Here is a 12751-nt window from a genome sequence, read left to right on the forward strand (position 1 = left end):
GCTTTATTGAAAAGGATCTCGGAGGACGAGGTGAGGGGTTGGAGGTGAACCCTGAGGACACAAGAATAAGACGGAAAGCCTTCCAATGGCAGCAATTCTAAACAAGACATGTAAAGACATGTATGGTTGGCGGAGCTTGGTGATTTGTGTTGGCCGAGGTGATGCTTAGGAACCAGGTGCGCTATTTCTCAAAGTCTGTGGAGAAACTAGCATATTATTCAGGAAACGGTGGATGGTAGACACGGCGGAGTTACGAAAATAAAGTACTTCTGCGCAGTACTTTTTCTAAGACATGGATTTTATTCAGCTTATTTAAAACAATTAATATGCAATTTTAAACCAATTATTCATATATTGTCCTATTAAATAAAAAGAAAAGCATTTAGTTGCTATTTGTCACTTTTGATCAAATCAACACATTCTTACTGAATGAAAGGGTTCATCTCTATACAGTAACTGAGCCTTGAATATAGGTTTGCCACGCTTTAAACACTTAATTTGATCTGATACATACGCTTTAATTTGATATGTATTTGAAATGTATTAGTCATTAGAGATTAGTCATTAGAGAGCACAATCACAAGTCTATATATGCAAACGTTTGTCCGAACGATTCTTCGATTCAGATCTTTAAACTTGATTCCATCGATACAGTACAGAAGGCATTGCTCTATGTGCGATACCTGCATGGGACGATTCTATGGCATAAATATTCTTGCCCGGGTCTGTGAGGACACCGGGGGCTGCAGAAAAAACGGCACTGGTGGTTATGAGCAGCATATAATCTAATTTGTTTCTGATAGTGGTCCATTAACTGCAAAGCCTCTGATCTTACCGTACTGGCTCTCTGTTGCGCTATAGTGCAGTCAAGGCCAGTCCCTTCACTAATGGAGACGCGACTCCTTTGCTTCCACTGGAGCCAGGCGAGCTCGCAAATGGCACGCATAAATCATGCATCCTACACCGCAAAGCACCTGTTAATAATGGACCTGTTAAAAATGCATGTGGTGAGGTACGGCCCTGTCCTCCGGGCGCATGCGGTGGGAAGGGGAGGTCGCGGCGGTTAAAAAAAAGCAAATAGGTGCGTTCCTCTCTCGCTTTCATCGGCGGCATTGCCGTAAGTGATGAATAAATGTCTCGTCCTTTCAAAGCAGCGGCTTAAAAGGCTGTTGGGATGCATAAACAGCGGCGAAGTTGTCATTCATTTACTTCCCCCGACAGCAAATGACACGACAGGCCACGGCCATGTGTTATTGTATCTCACGCCTGAACAGAGTGATACTAAGTGAGTCATTTAGACTTCTGCTTCATCTAGGCAGCGCGAGGGGGCGGCTCCCTCGCTGACCATTAAAGGCAGCGCATCAATTGCGAATAATGAGTAAGACTAACACGAGGGTTGTAATAGTGGATCCCTGGGTCCCAGGCCTGCGTGAGTTGTGTAACGGCACGGAGGGTTCATAATCAGCAGCAGTGCAGGAAGGCGAGGAGGTTTTTACTGCAATCCTTCTAATGTAACACTATTATACGTTTTTTATAAATTCTGTTAAATAAATAGATACGTAAATTGACTGTAACAATCATGTAATTATAAAGTAATAACAAATAAATAGAATTTATTTGCTGTCAGTTTTTATTATGTGTTAATCATCAATAACATAATGGAATTATTGAAAAATAATTTCATTAAATTATTATTATTATTTTTATTAGGTAACACTTTAGTCACTATTAACTGCAAGTTTTGCCTTAATAAATTCCTACTTTTCTGTTTATTAATAGTTAGTAATGTAGTGGTTTAGTTTAAGTATTGATGTAGAGTAAGGCATTAATATGTGTTTAATTACTAAAAATAAATGGCTAATAATATACTAATATTCATGCTAATAAGCAGCTTGTTGAGAGGTCCTAAAATAAAGTGTTACCTAAAACTTTAACAATCATGGAAATATTAAATAATATTGCTATTGTTTTTTATTATTATTATTATTATTATTATAGCTTTTTGTTTTTCTTAGGTTGATTATTTTTATGTTCATGTTAAATATTTTTATGTTAGGTTCACTGATTATGTTTTTATGCTTTCATGAATATTTCCTATTTTTGCATTATGATCTTTGTGGCGATCTAATACCCACTGCCTAAATTCACTTACTTGCCTAAAAAAAGATTGGGTATAATTTTTGGCATATTATTTTTTAGAAATAAAACCTTTTGAAATACAATCTTTATTGAACGTTATAAAAACAGTAATAAACCAGAATGTTTAAAATTACAGTGCATCTATGGTGCATAATTTTTTTAACTGGACACAATATCAGACTATATCATATCTTCATATTAAAGACATTTTTTAAGAAGTTATCATCTATAACATCTTCTGCAAGGACAGTCTTCCTGTATCAGTATTTAGAGGAATGCTCTCCTCTAGACTCTGTTCACCATTAGAGAAAGAATCTGAGATTCTATTGATGAATCCTAGCTCAAAACTACTTAAAAGCAATGACACACTAAATAGAGTCGGCCATAACATCTGCTACACAGCTGCAAGGACAAGTGTCCACTTTTCTTTCTGTCTGTATGGGATCAGGCTACTGAGCAATATTCTCATTCAGAACATTATAAATTATAGTTTAGGGCATTTTCATATTTATTCATTGTGCCCAGTATGTTGACCATCTATAGAAAATTGGGTCAAAGATACAGCATGATTCCTCCCCCTTGTGTGTTTTTCCCATACTCGCAAAGTAATTGGATCTTAGCTTGACAGAAAACAAAAGAGAAAATTGGCTGGATATTTGTTTTGTTTCCAAAAACTATATCTCCACGGTACAAACGGCATTCATTTGTTGTCAGGTTTTTTTTTATTTTATTTTTATTTATTTATTTTGATGCCTGAATTTTTCTAAATCAAAATCTTGTTTCCCCCTAAGCAGCACATCAAAGGAGGATATGAGCGAATTGTACCTGAAAGAGAAATTGGCCCTGAAAAAGAGGGTTTTGGATAGCTGTCATTTTCCTTCAGCCTTGAACAGCACAAGCAGTACTGTAAGAGTTATCAGAACAGCTGCAGACCGGGCGTGCATCGTGAAGTCTATATAATTCAGCCCATTGTTTATGCATTAGTCAGTAAGAGTGTAGTTAGCATGCAGGATTGTGTGCCATTCAGAAGCCACTGCACAGTGCCTTTTTATGCTTCTTATGTCTAATCTATTTCGTGAATATGAATTGGGGTAACAAACATGATGCAGAATTGCAGTTTGAATTTCATGTTGAATTTTAAAATGTGCTTTTTTGGGTGGAGGGGGTGATTTGGAGGTTTGTCGGTTAATTGGGTAGACGGATCATGGGTAAATAGATAGAATAGATAGACAGACAGGCTGATGGGTGAACGGACAAAGGGATGGATATATGGTAATGATGGGCAGAAAAAAAGAGACAAAATAACAATATGGATGGATGGTTGAATGAATAGACACTTAAGAATGGATAGGCATTCATGGATTAGATGTTAGATGGATAGATGGGCAGATAAATTAAGGGAGGAATGTTTGATGGATGGTAGACAGAAAAACACTGAATGGATGGATGTTTAGAAAAATGAATGGTGGGAAGGTTATATGGATAGACATGCTGATGGATGAATGATTGGAGAAACTGAGAAAGGGATAGATAGATAGGTGGATAGATAGATTGATAAGTGGATAGATAGATAGATAGATAGATAGATAGATAGCTGGATGGATGATAATGATAGACAGATAAAAGACTGACAGAATAACTATATGGATGATAGTTAAATGAATAGACATGCTTTTGGATGGATAGACATTAATAAATGTATTGTTAGATGAATAGATAGGCAGGCAGGTAGATAGATGGAGGGTGGAATGTTTGATGGATGGTAGACAGAAAAAAAAAACACTGGTGAATAAATGGATGGTTAGAAAAATGGATGATAGGAAGGTTAGATGGATAGACATGCTGATGGATGAATGAATGGAGAAACTGAGAGATAGATAGATAGATAGATAGATAGATAGATAGATAGATAGATAGATAGATAGATGATAATGATAGACAGAAAAAAGATGGAGGGTGGAATATTTGATGGATGGTAGACAGAAAAAAACAATGGTGAATAAATGGATGGTTAGAAAAATGGATAGTAGGAAGGTTAGATGGATAGACATACTGATGGATGAATGAATGGAGAAACTGAGAAATAGATAGATGCTGATGAATAGATGGGCTGTTAGATGGATATATAGGCAGATAGATAGAGGGAGGGATGGATGTTTGATGGATGGATGGTGGACAGAAAAAAAGACTGGTGGATGGATGGATGTTAGAAAGAAAAATAGATGGATGGAAAGTTAGATGGATAGACATGCTGATGGATAGATGGGTTGACAAGACGGTAAATGAGTGACTGATTGAAACACTTATGTAATGAGCAGTTATAGTTAGGGTCCGAACCTTTATGAAACTTTACCACCAATTTAGAAGTGCTGAGCTAAAATGAAGCCTGTGGAAAGTACAATCGGTCTAAAACAACAAATGATATGCTGGGCTTAAAGCTACGTGTGGGCTGCTTTATTCCGTCTGGTGCGTCTGAAGCCAGCAGCATGTGCTTATAGCAGATTAATCATGAGAGAGCACAGCCCAGACCCCTTCAAACATCAGCAAAGCTTCTTTTTAATGTTATTTGTAGCTGCGTATATGTCTAATAGTTGTCTTATGTAATCGCCAAAGTGTCAGCATGCCTCAGCAGTTAGCCTTGGGTCCTCGCCGTCATCCAGTGGCACAAATCTAGTTCTGACAGGAGGAGGGAACGCTGCCTGGTGGGAATTATCACACCTCACTGGTGTGGCTGCTCCTCGTCCTGAGAGCTTAGTCAGACTATCCTCATATGAGGAGAAACAAAAAAACAACAATAACACACAGACCTGATATGACCCGCACTCGACATCTAAATCCTAATCCTTTTTGCTGGGATTGTGCAGTATGCATTATTTAGCGCTACAGGGTCATTTAATCAGTACGAGTCTCACTTCAAGCTTCGGTGGGTGGCAAAATGTGGTCGTTCACGGTTCTGTAAAAAACGGTGTGGGAGAAAACAGTGGCATTAGCAGAAATAAAAACAGTAGAGGAAAAGTACAATAGGAACGCCGCTTTTGTTTAGTTAGTTTATTTAAAAAAAATAAAATAAAAAATTCGAGCTCAAAAGATGCGTATAAAAAGGTGACCAAACAGGACTCAGGATTGAGAATATAATAAATATAAAAGGGATATATATATATATATATATATATATATATATATATATATATATATATATATAGTATATATATATATATAGGTACTTGCAAAGGTTTTAGGCAGGTGTGAAAAATGTAAACAAAGAATGCTTTCAAAAATGGAAGTTTTAAACGTTTATTTTCACAAATGCAAAAATGCTGTGAATGAAAAAAATTAATTTAAATCAAATCAGTATTTGATGTCATCACCCTTTGCCTTCAAAACAGCAGCAGTTCTTCTATAGGTACACTTGCACTTGTAGGAACTCGGGCTGGAGAACTAACTACAGATCTTCTGTGGATGTAGGCTTTCTCACATCCTTCTGTCTCTTAATGTAATCCCAGACACACTCAATGAAGTTGAGATCAGGGCTCTGTGGGACCTTGAAATCTTTGTCTGGGAGAGACCTTGTTGATGCAGTATAACTACCTCGTGTCTTGTTGCTATGCTCAATCTTTCCATGACATGAAACTGTCTTTCACAAGCTCACCTTGGTAGCAGAGTTTGGTTGTTCCTCACCCAAAGCCTCCTACACAGCTGTTTCTGTTTCAGTTTATGAACGGGTTTCAACCTACGTGTGACATTGATGATCATTGGCACTTGTTTGGTATAATTGGTTGATCATACACCTGACTATAATCCCACAAAATCCCTGACTTTGTTCAAGTGTACCTATAAAAATGCTGGTTTGAAGGCAAAAGGTAGTAACATCAAATATTGATTTAGGTTTTTCTTTTGTTCGCTCACTTTTTTGCACTTTATAAATTGACAGAAATAAACAATCAGTATTTATATTTATGAAAGCATTCTTTGTTTTTTCACACCTGCCCGAAACTTTTGCACAGTACTGTATATATTCATTTTGTACTTTGGCAACAGTCAGGAAAACTTTCTGTGCGTCCATATGTGCTTTGATCGTCTTGTGATGTAGCAGGTCTTTAGGATACTTGCCAGTATTTCTTGCTTATGACAGCAAACACAGCAAGAGACTTGATGTCTGATTTACAGCGAAACAATGAACCATTTGTGTATTATTGAAAATGTAAAAGCTTACAATTACGTGAACATTTTAAGAAACAAATATCCTTTACAATCTCGCAATACCAAAAAATCAAAATCTAATATATATATATATATATATATAATATTTATATATATAATATATATATGTGTATATATATATATATATATATATATATATATATATATATATATATATATATATATATATATATATATATATATATATATATATATATATATATATATAATATTTATAGATTAATATTGAATTATTGAATTATTATAATTATATAGCTTTATTCTATTCTAGATGTATTTTTTTCTTGAATATTTTCATTTGCTCATTGCAGATGAATCAAGTGACATTTCGTAAATGCGTTTACGGAGTCTTTTCAATTTTGCTTTTAAATAAAACGGAAGCTTATAAAAGAGTCAAGACACTCAATTATACACGATATTTAAGGGCGGCATTACTAGGTCATTAAAAGTGTCACTTAGCAAATTTAGAAAATTAAAGAGGCACTATTAACATAGTCATCAAAACAATTTCAAATACCATTTAAAGGGGCTGTGTACCAAAACAATTTTTTTTTCTCCAGTCTGAGGAAAGCAATAAATAGTTTCTTAATGAAATTAACCATTTTTCAGAAGCCATTTATCACGGCTAATTGCGAAAGCCCGCATTATCAAAAGCTAGTCAATTGTGTTTTTTTTTTTGAAGTCTCACATGGGGTGTGTTTTTCAGCTGCTGGAAAGAGAGACAAAATTAGTAGCTGAAGGGCTGCAAAAGCGTTTGAATGGTTCACTGTTAATTTTAGCGGTGTGAGCAAGAGGCTTCGATTTCCCTAGTGCTTTGTCTGTTCTCTCTCTTGCTTTGTGGTTTTAGAGTTTAGGGTGATTGCAATTTAGCTCCAATTGTTACCTCAGCCCTGGTCCAGAATGTAGCATTTAATTTTAGGCTTTGCCCAATTGCTGAATTACAAGTCATGTCAAGTGTGCTTAATCATTGGATATTTTTCTCTTTTTTTTTGCTGTTCTATCCTGTCAGGGGAAAAAAAATAGTCTAAACTGTTGCATAGCAATGATGCCAAGATTCCTGACATAAAGAAATATTTAGATGAGATTACTTTGCACTATTCATGTCACCGTTATAATTGTTAATGAATTTAATGCGAGTTTCATAAAGGATCATAAACACTAGGGATATGAGCGTAATATCACTCAGTATATGATAAGCGTGATACAAATTATATATCATAAATAACAATCTGATATCCCAACGTTTTCTGTAAATTTTCCCCTGCCTGCTATTAAAGAATATTTACAATGCAATTTGTACAGCACTTTCATAATGTATGAATATTGTTACAAAAAAAATATATATATATATATATATATATATATATATATATATATATATATATATATATATATATATATATATATATATATATATATATGTATATATATATATATATATGTATATATATATATATATATGTGTGTGTGTATATATGTATATGTATATATATATATATATATATATAATATATATATGTGTGTGTATATATAAAAATAATTGTCAATAATTAATGTACACATACATATGTTATATTGGACATGATTAATTGCAATTAATCGTTTGACAGCTCTAATATAAACCATGGAAAAGATAAAACTATTTTGAGTGATATACAATCTCAGAGTAACTTCATTGCCAGTGACTGAAAAAGAAGCTTTGTCATTCTGATAACTCACACAGAATTTTAAATGGCGTGGTGATGGGTAGATGATACACTTTTGATTTTGAATCAGACGATCTCCCGAGGACTCAACTGGACGGATCAGACTCACACATGCCAGAACTTTCTGGATCTGGAGCTCAGCTGAAACAGCTGTAATTGCGCGGGTGAGTGAACGCTCACTAAAGTGGGACTTCACGGCAAAGAGGAAGTTGGCAGGAGCGTCTGTGGAAAAATCCACAGATGCATAATTGGGATTATTCACTGTCCATCCAGTATGTTAATCAGCCACGGTTCCTCTGTCCTCTTCATTCTGTCATGTCAGCCATACGGACTGACTGCAATGGTCAATTACTCACTTTTGTTTGTGGCGTGGTTTTGGCCGTCCCCTGCAGTACTCTGTGTTTGTTGGTGTAATAAGTGCACATGCTTCCTTTGGGCATTTAATGAAGGCTGACTGAAGAACAACCAGTTTATATCAATTATATTTAGAATGCCAATATTCAGCTTCTTGCTCCAGTTCAACTGTGAGTTTACTCTGTGCATATATAGTATATATATTTGTGTGTGCGTGTGTATAATTACCTGTTAACTGAATGCTATTAACTGAATGCTGACAAGGCTTAGAAGCAACATATTAGATAACAATATTTACAGCAATATTTAGATTATGTAATTTGTAGATTCCAAGAAACACAATAATATTAATGATGATAATAGTGTTCATTATTATTATTATTACTGATTTAGTTTTTTTTTTATTATTCCTAAAGACGTGCCAAACTGTCTATATTCATTTATTTAGTTAATAATATTTAAAATAATAATAATAATAATATGCATTGTGTACCCCTTCACTATGCATACAATTATTTTATTACAACTTTATTTAAAATAACAATAATAAGTTTAATGTTGTCTTCGTTGCTAATATTATTCTTATTGTAAGCTGAAAGCATGTGTCGTGTTCATTCCCATTTATCCTTTATGTTTTTATCTTTTCTGTTAAAATTCATTTTAGCATTTTTGGCGCCTTTTCAAATATAATATTAGCTTCATGCACGTGTGTGTGTGTGTGTGTGTGTGAGAGAGAATGTGTGACTGAGAAAGGCAAGGCATCAATAGCCGTTTTGTTGGCATATTCTCTTTGAGTCCTTCCGAGCATTTATAAAGAACGTCGCAATGCAATGCACCTTTATGTGCCGCGGCACACGGGTCTAGTCGAAACCTCATCTCTCGCTCTCTTTCTTCCCTAGAATGCATGCTGGGATGGAATGATGAATTAGACGGCACCTATATAACTACACCTGCTCGCCCGCTCCATACATCACAGCTTTCTGGTGCGCTTACAGGAAGCGTCTTATCTGCCTTCCATGTACTTCTCTCTCCCATAAAGTATTCCTCTACTGCTCTGCATAGCTGCCCACTCACCTCTTCCCCATTGATTTCTTTTGGGCTGTGTTCACCTGCCTCGGAGTGCCAGAGTAATGCGTTGATTCAGCAGCACTCTCCGAGTGGAAAGGCCATGGAGTATCTATGGCAACAGCGAACCCAAAGCTCTTCATAACAGTGACAATTTTCTTCAGCTTTAGTTCCTCCTCCGGCTCTCCGTGTCTCTTCCTCGTGTCTTTCCGCGTCCCGTCCAATATGTCAGCCAGCTCTTTTTTTGCCGCCAAATTCTCAGCCTCATGGGATTTAATGGGCTCATTATATGCCAGGCTACCTGTTGCTGTCAGCTCACAAAACCCACCGCCATCATTAAGATCAAACGTCGGTTCCACCCGGAGGGGTCACAATGCTGAACATTTAAGAAGGTAAAGGAGGTCTTTGATGAGAAAACCCTCCCAAGCTCGTTCGCCTTCAAGCTAAATTCGTCTGGCTGGTGGTCGAGGCGTAATTGCTTATGGAGTGGATGTGGAAAGTCTGTAAAAAAGGTGCAATTAGATCTTTTAGGGCTCCAGAGATAATGGAAATAACCAAAATTCGGTATCTCCTCGCCATTATGCCCGCGTTTTATGAGGTATGCGTCCATTAAAGACACGAATCTACCTGTAAGTGATCAAATGGAGAAAGATTAGAACTCTTACTCGACGTAGCACCTGCTCACCGATCCATTTAGTCAGACCGGTTAAGCCAATAAAAAGTCGAGGAATCTAATAGAAAAGTACGGTTCCCTTGTTCTTCCCGGCTCCAGGAGCCATTACAAGAATGGAGCTTGTTAGATATTTATCACATTTCACAACACAGAGCAAAAGATCGTTGGCTAAAAGGCATCTTCCTGAAGGCAAAATCCATTTGAGATGTCGAGCGCTCAGGTTATACTATCCGCACGCTGTTGATTTTTCACCGAGTTTAAACTCATTATGCTACCCGAGGGGAGCTCGGAGCACTGCGCGCTTGATAAATTCAGCCTCTTCTCCAAGGCTTTTCTCTCCATCTCCAACGCGCCACTCTGGCAGGTGGAGGGAAAACGCGCAAAGTTCTAGGGACCGAGCAGTTTTTCCTGCCCTACGCTGTCAGGAAATGAGCAAGAGATCTTTTTTTTTTTACATCAAAGGAGATAGATCGCTTTGGCTTGGTAACCCAACCTGATCAGGCTAGCGTCCCGCGTGGGTCGGAATACAAATGAAGCGGTCGCACCGAACAGAGATGGTTTACCTCTGGCCCGCAAGGACGGAATGCGATTTCAAAGTCGTTACGTTTTTTTTTTGACAGTCTGCGGAGAATTCGGAAACCAGACGGATCCGCTCGACCTTGCGTCGGATGAGAAAAACACAGGCTCCGCCGCGCTTCCTGTCGCATTTTGTCCAGAAATTTATTCATCAAATGTTGAAAATGAGCTGAACTCCTCCCACTGCCTGCTCACTTTCACTGCGCTGACATATTGGGCTGTTGATATCGGTGCAGCAGGTAGAGGGTGAAACGCTCATTGATCAGCTGCTTTAGCAGGGTCAGGGAAATCTAGAGGTGCCGGTGCAACAAGCTCTCTTATTACTCATTACTCTTACGACTGGGTCAGGGTGATTTAGCTCTGAAAACATGACAAAACATAACAGGTGCCAGATTTCAGGAGCACGTAGGCCGAGTTGAGCAGTGAATGTGGAGAGGTTGGATGTCACTCCAGACGAGAGTAATACATTCATGAATCAAATTACTCAGCTTGAAGTGATTGCAGAAGGTTTGGTGTACCGCGGTTAAACCAGCTTTGTTACAGTAATTTGATTTGTCAGTGTTTTTCTCTCATCTGCTGTAATGATGACAGTTTTGATCTACCGAAAAAAAAAAAATATTTAGGGCAATTACTATTTAAATTTTATGCTTTTTTATAATAACGATAGGAAGTAGAAGTAATAGTTACAAATGTATTTCTATATGTTCTGAAAATGTTAAGAACTGAAAGGAATAAATGTAGCTTTACGTAATGCAAGTAACATTTTCTATCATAGTTTGATCTTTTATATTTGATAACATTACATGAGATGTTACTTTTATAAAATGTTCAGTATATTTTTGTATATTTACTACTACTAGTAAATTAATTTTTTAATAATAAGGTTAAAAATAATAAAGGTTTTGTAACTTTTATATAATATTGTAGAAGTATTTATAATATAAGTGTATTATATATATTAGCATATGTAAATGATAATAATAAAACACACATGTATATGTATGTGCAAATGTTATATACATTTTAGAGCGATTACTTTTTTTAATACTTTAATTTTTCAGTAATTTTACAACAACAACAATAATAATGAATGTATTTTGATTTTATATGTATATGTAAAAAAGTTTCAGAGCAATTACTATTTTAATAACTCATAATTAGTGCTGTCAAATGATTCATTGTTATTAATTGCACTCAAAATAAAAGTTGTACTGCTGTTCAAAATAAAGTGTACAGTTTAACACTAAATGGCACGGAATTTTGGATGAATTAATCAGAAGTAGTTCATTATACTTAAATCAAATCGCTATGTGGACTATGGAGTATCTGTAAAAACAAAATACAGGCCACAAAATTCTGTTCAAATTAGAATCTCAACTGACCAAATAAGAGGTCTTCAGAATTCACAGCATTGCATTATTTCATAATCACAGTAAGTAAAATATGAATATTGCGAATATATCACACACATCAGTATTGCTATTTCAGCACCATGGACAGGTCTAGATAGATGTAGCCCAACTGTGCTGTTTTGCTGGTGCCAGGAGCCTGCTAGGAGCCAGTTGACCCCTATGTGACAGCATAAACAAGATTTAGTAGGAGCTCAATATATGCCTTGCTGCCTGGGTCTCTCCACCAGCCTTGTTTAATTAAAAAAAAAGTCTCTCTGTGTGCTGAAAGAGCCGTGCTTTTCCAAAATAACTTGGTAGTGAATGAGTCTTCCTACAATTGCAAACGACTGTGATCAACAATGCTATTAGAGGCCGCTTCATAATTTATTATGTAATAATGCTGTGGCAGAATGCTTGGTTTTACTGTACCTTTTGTGAAATGCTTTTATTTTCTGTCAAAGAATCTTCGAAACAGTAGTACCACTGTACTGTAGTGACCTACTGTAGTGTACGGTTTTTGACATATTGTGTACAATATAATAGTTAAATAAGACTGAATATCATCAGAGTATGCCGCTGACTCAGTTTTAGTGTTTAGCCAAGGGGGCTGAGAGCTGTGCTTCAGA

The 12751-nt window shown here is 36.3% G+C and overlaps 2 protein-coding genes across 2 annotated transcripts in view; one reads left to right on the forward strand and one right to left on the reverse strand.

Annotated features, from left to right (window-relative positions):
- The window catches only part of LOC122353772 (spermatogenesis-associated protein 16-like), a 107430-nt gene that overhangs the window by 83820 nt on the left and 10859 nt on the right, over positions 1–12751 (reverse strand). The window contains exon 2 of the mRNA XM_043251651.1: positions 9495–9792. Coding sequence (XP_043107586.1) covers positions 9495–9792 — 298 coding nt within the window. The remainder of the gene's footprint in view (positions 1–9494; positions 9793–12751) is intronic.
- nlgn1 (neuroligin 1) overlaps positions 1–12751 on the forward strand; it is a 217895-nt gene that overhangs the window by 25096 nt on the left and 180048 nt on the right. The window lies entirely within an intron of this gene.

This window comes from Puntigrus tetrazona, chromosome 11 (genome assembly GCF_018831695.1).
Source record: "Puntigrus tetrazona isolate hp1 chromosome 11, ASM1883169v1, whole genome shotgun sequence".
NCBI lineage: Eukaryota > Metazoa > Chordata > Actinopteri > Cypriniformes > Cyprinidae > Puntigrus > Puntigrus tetrazona.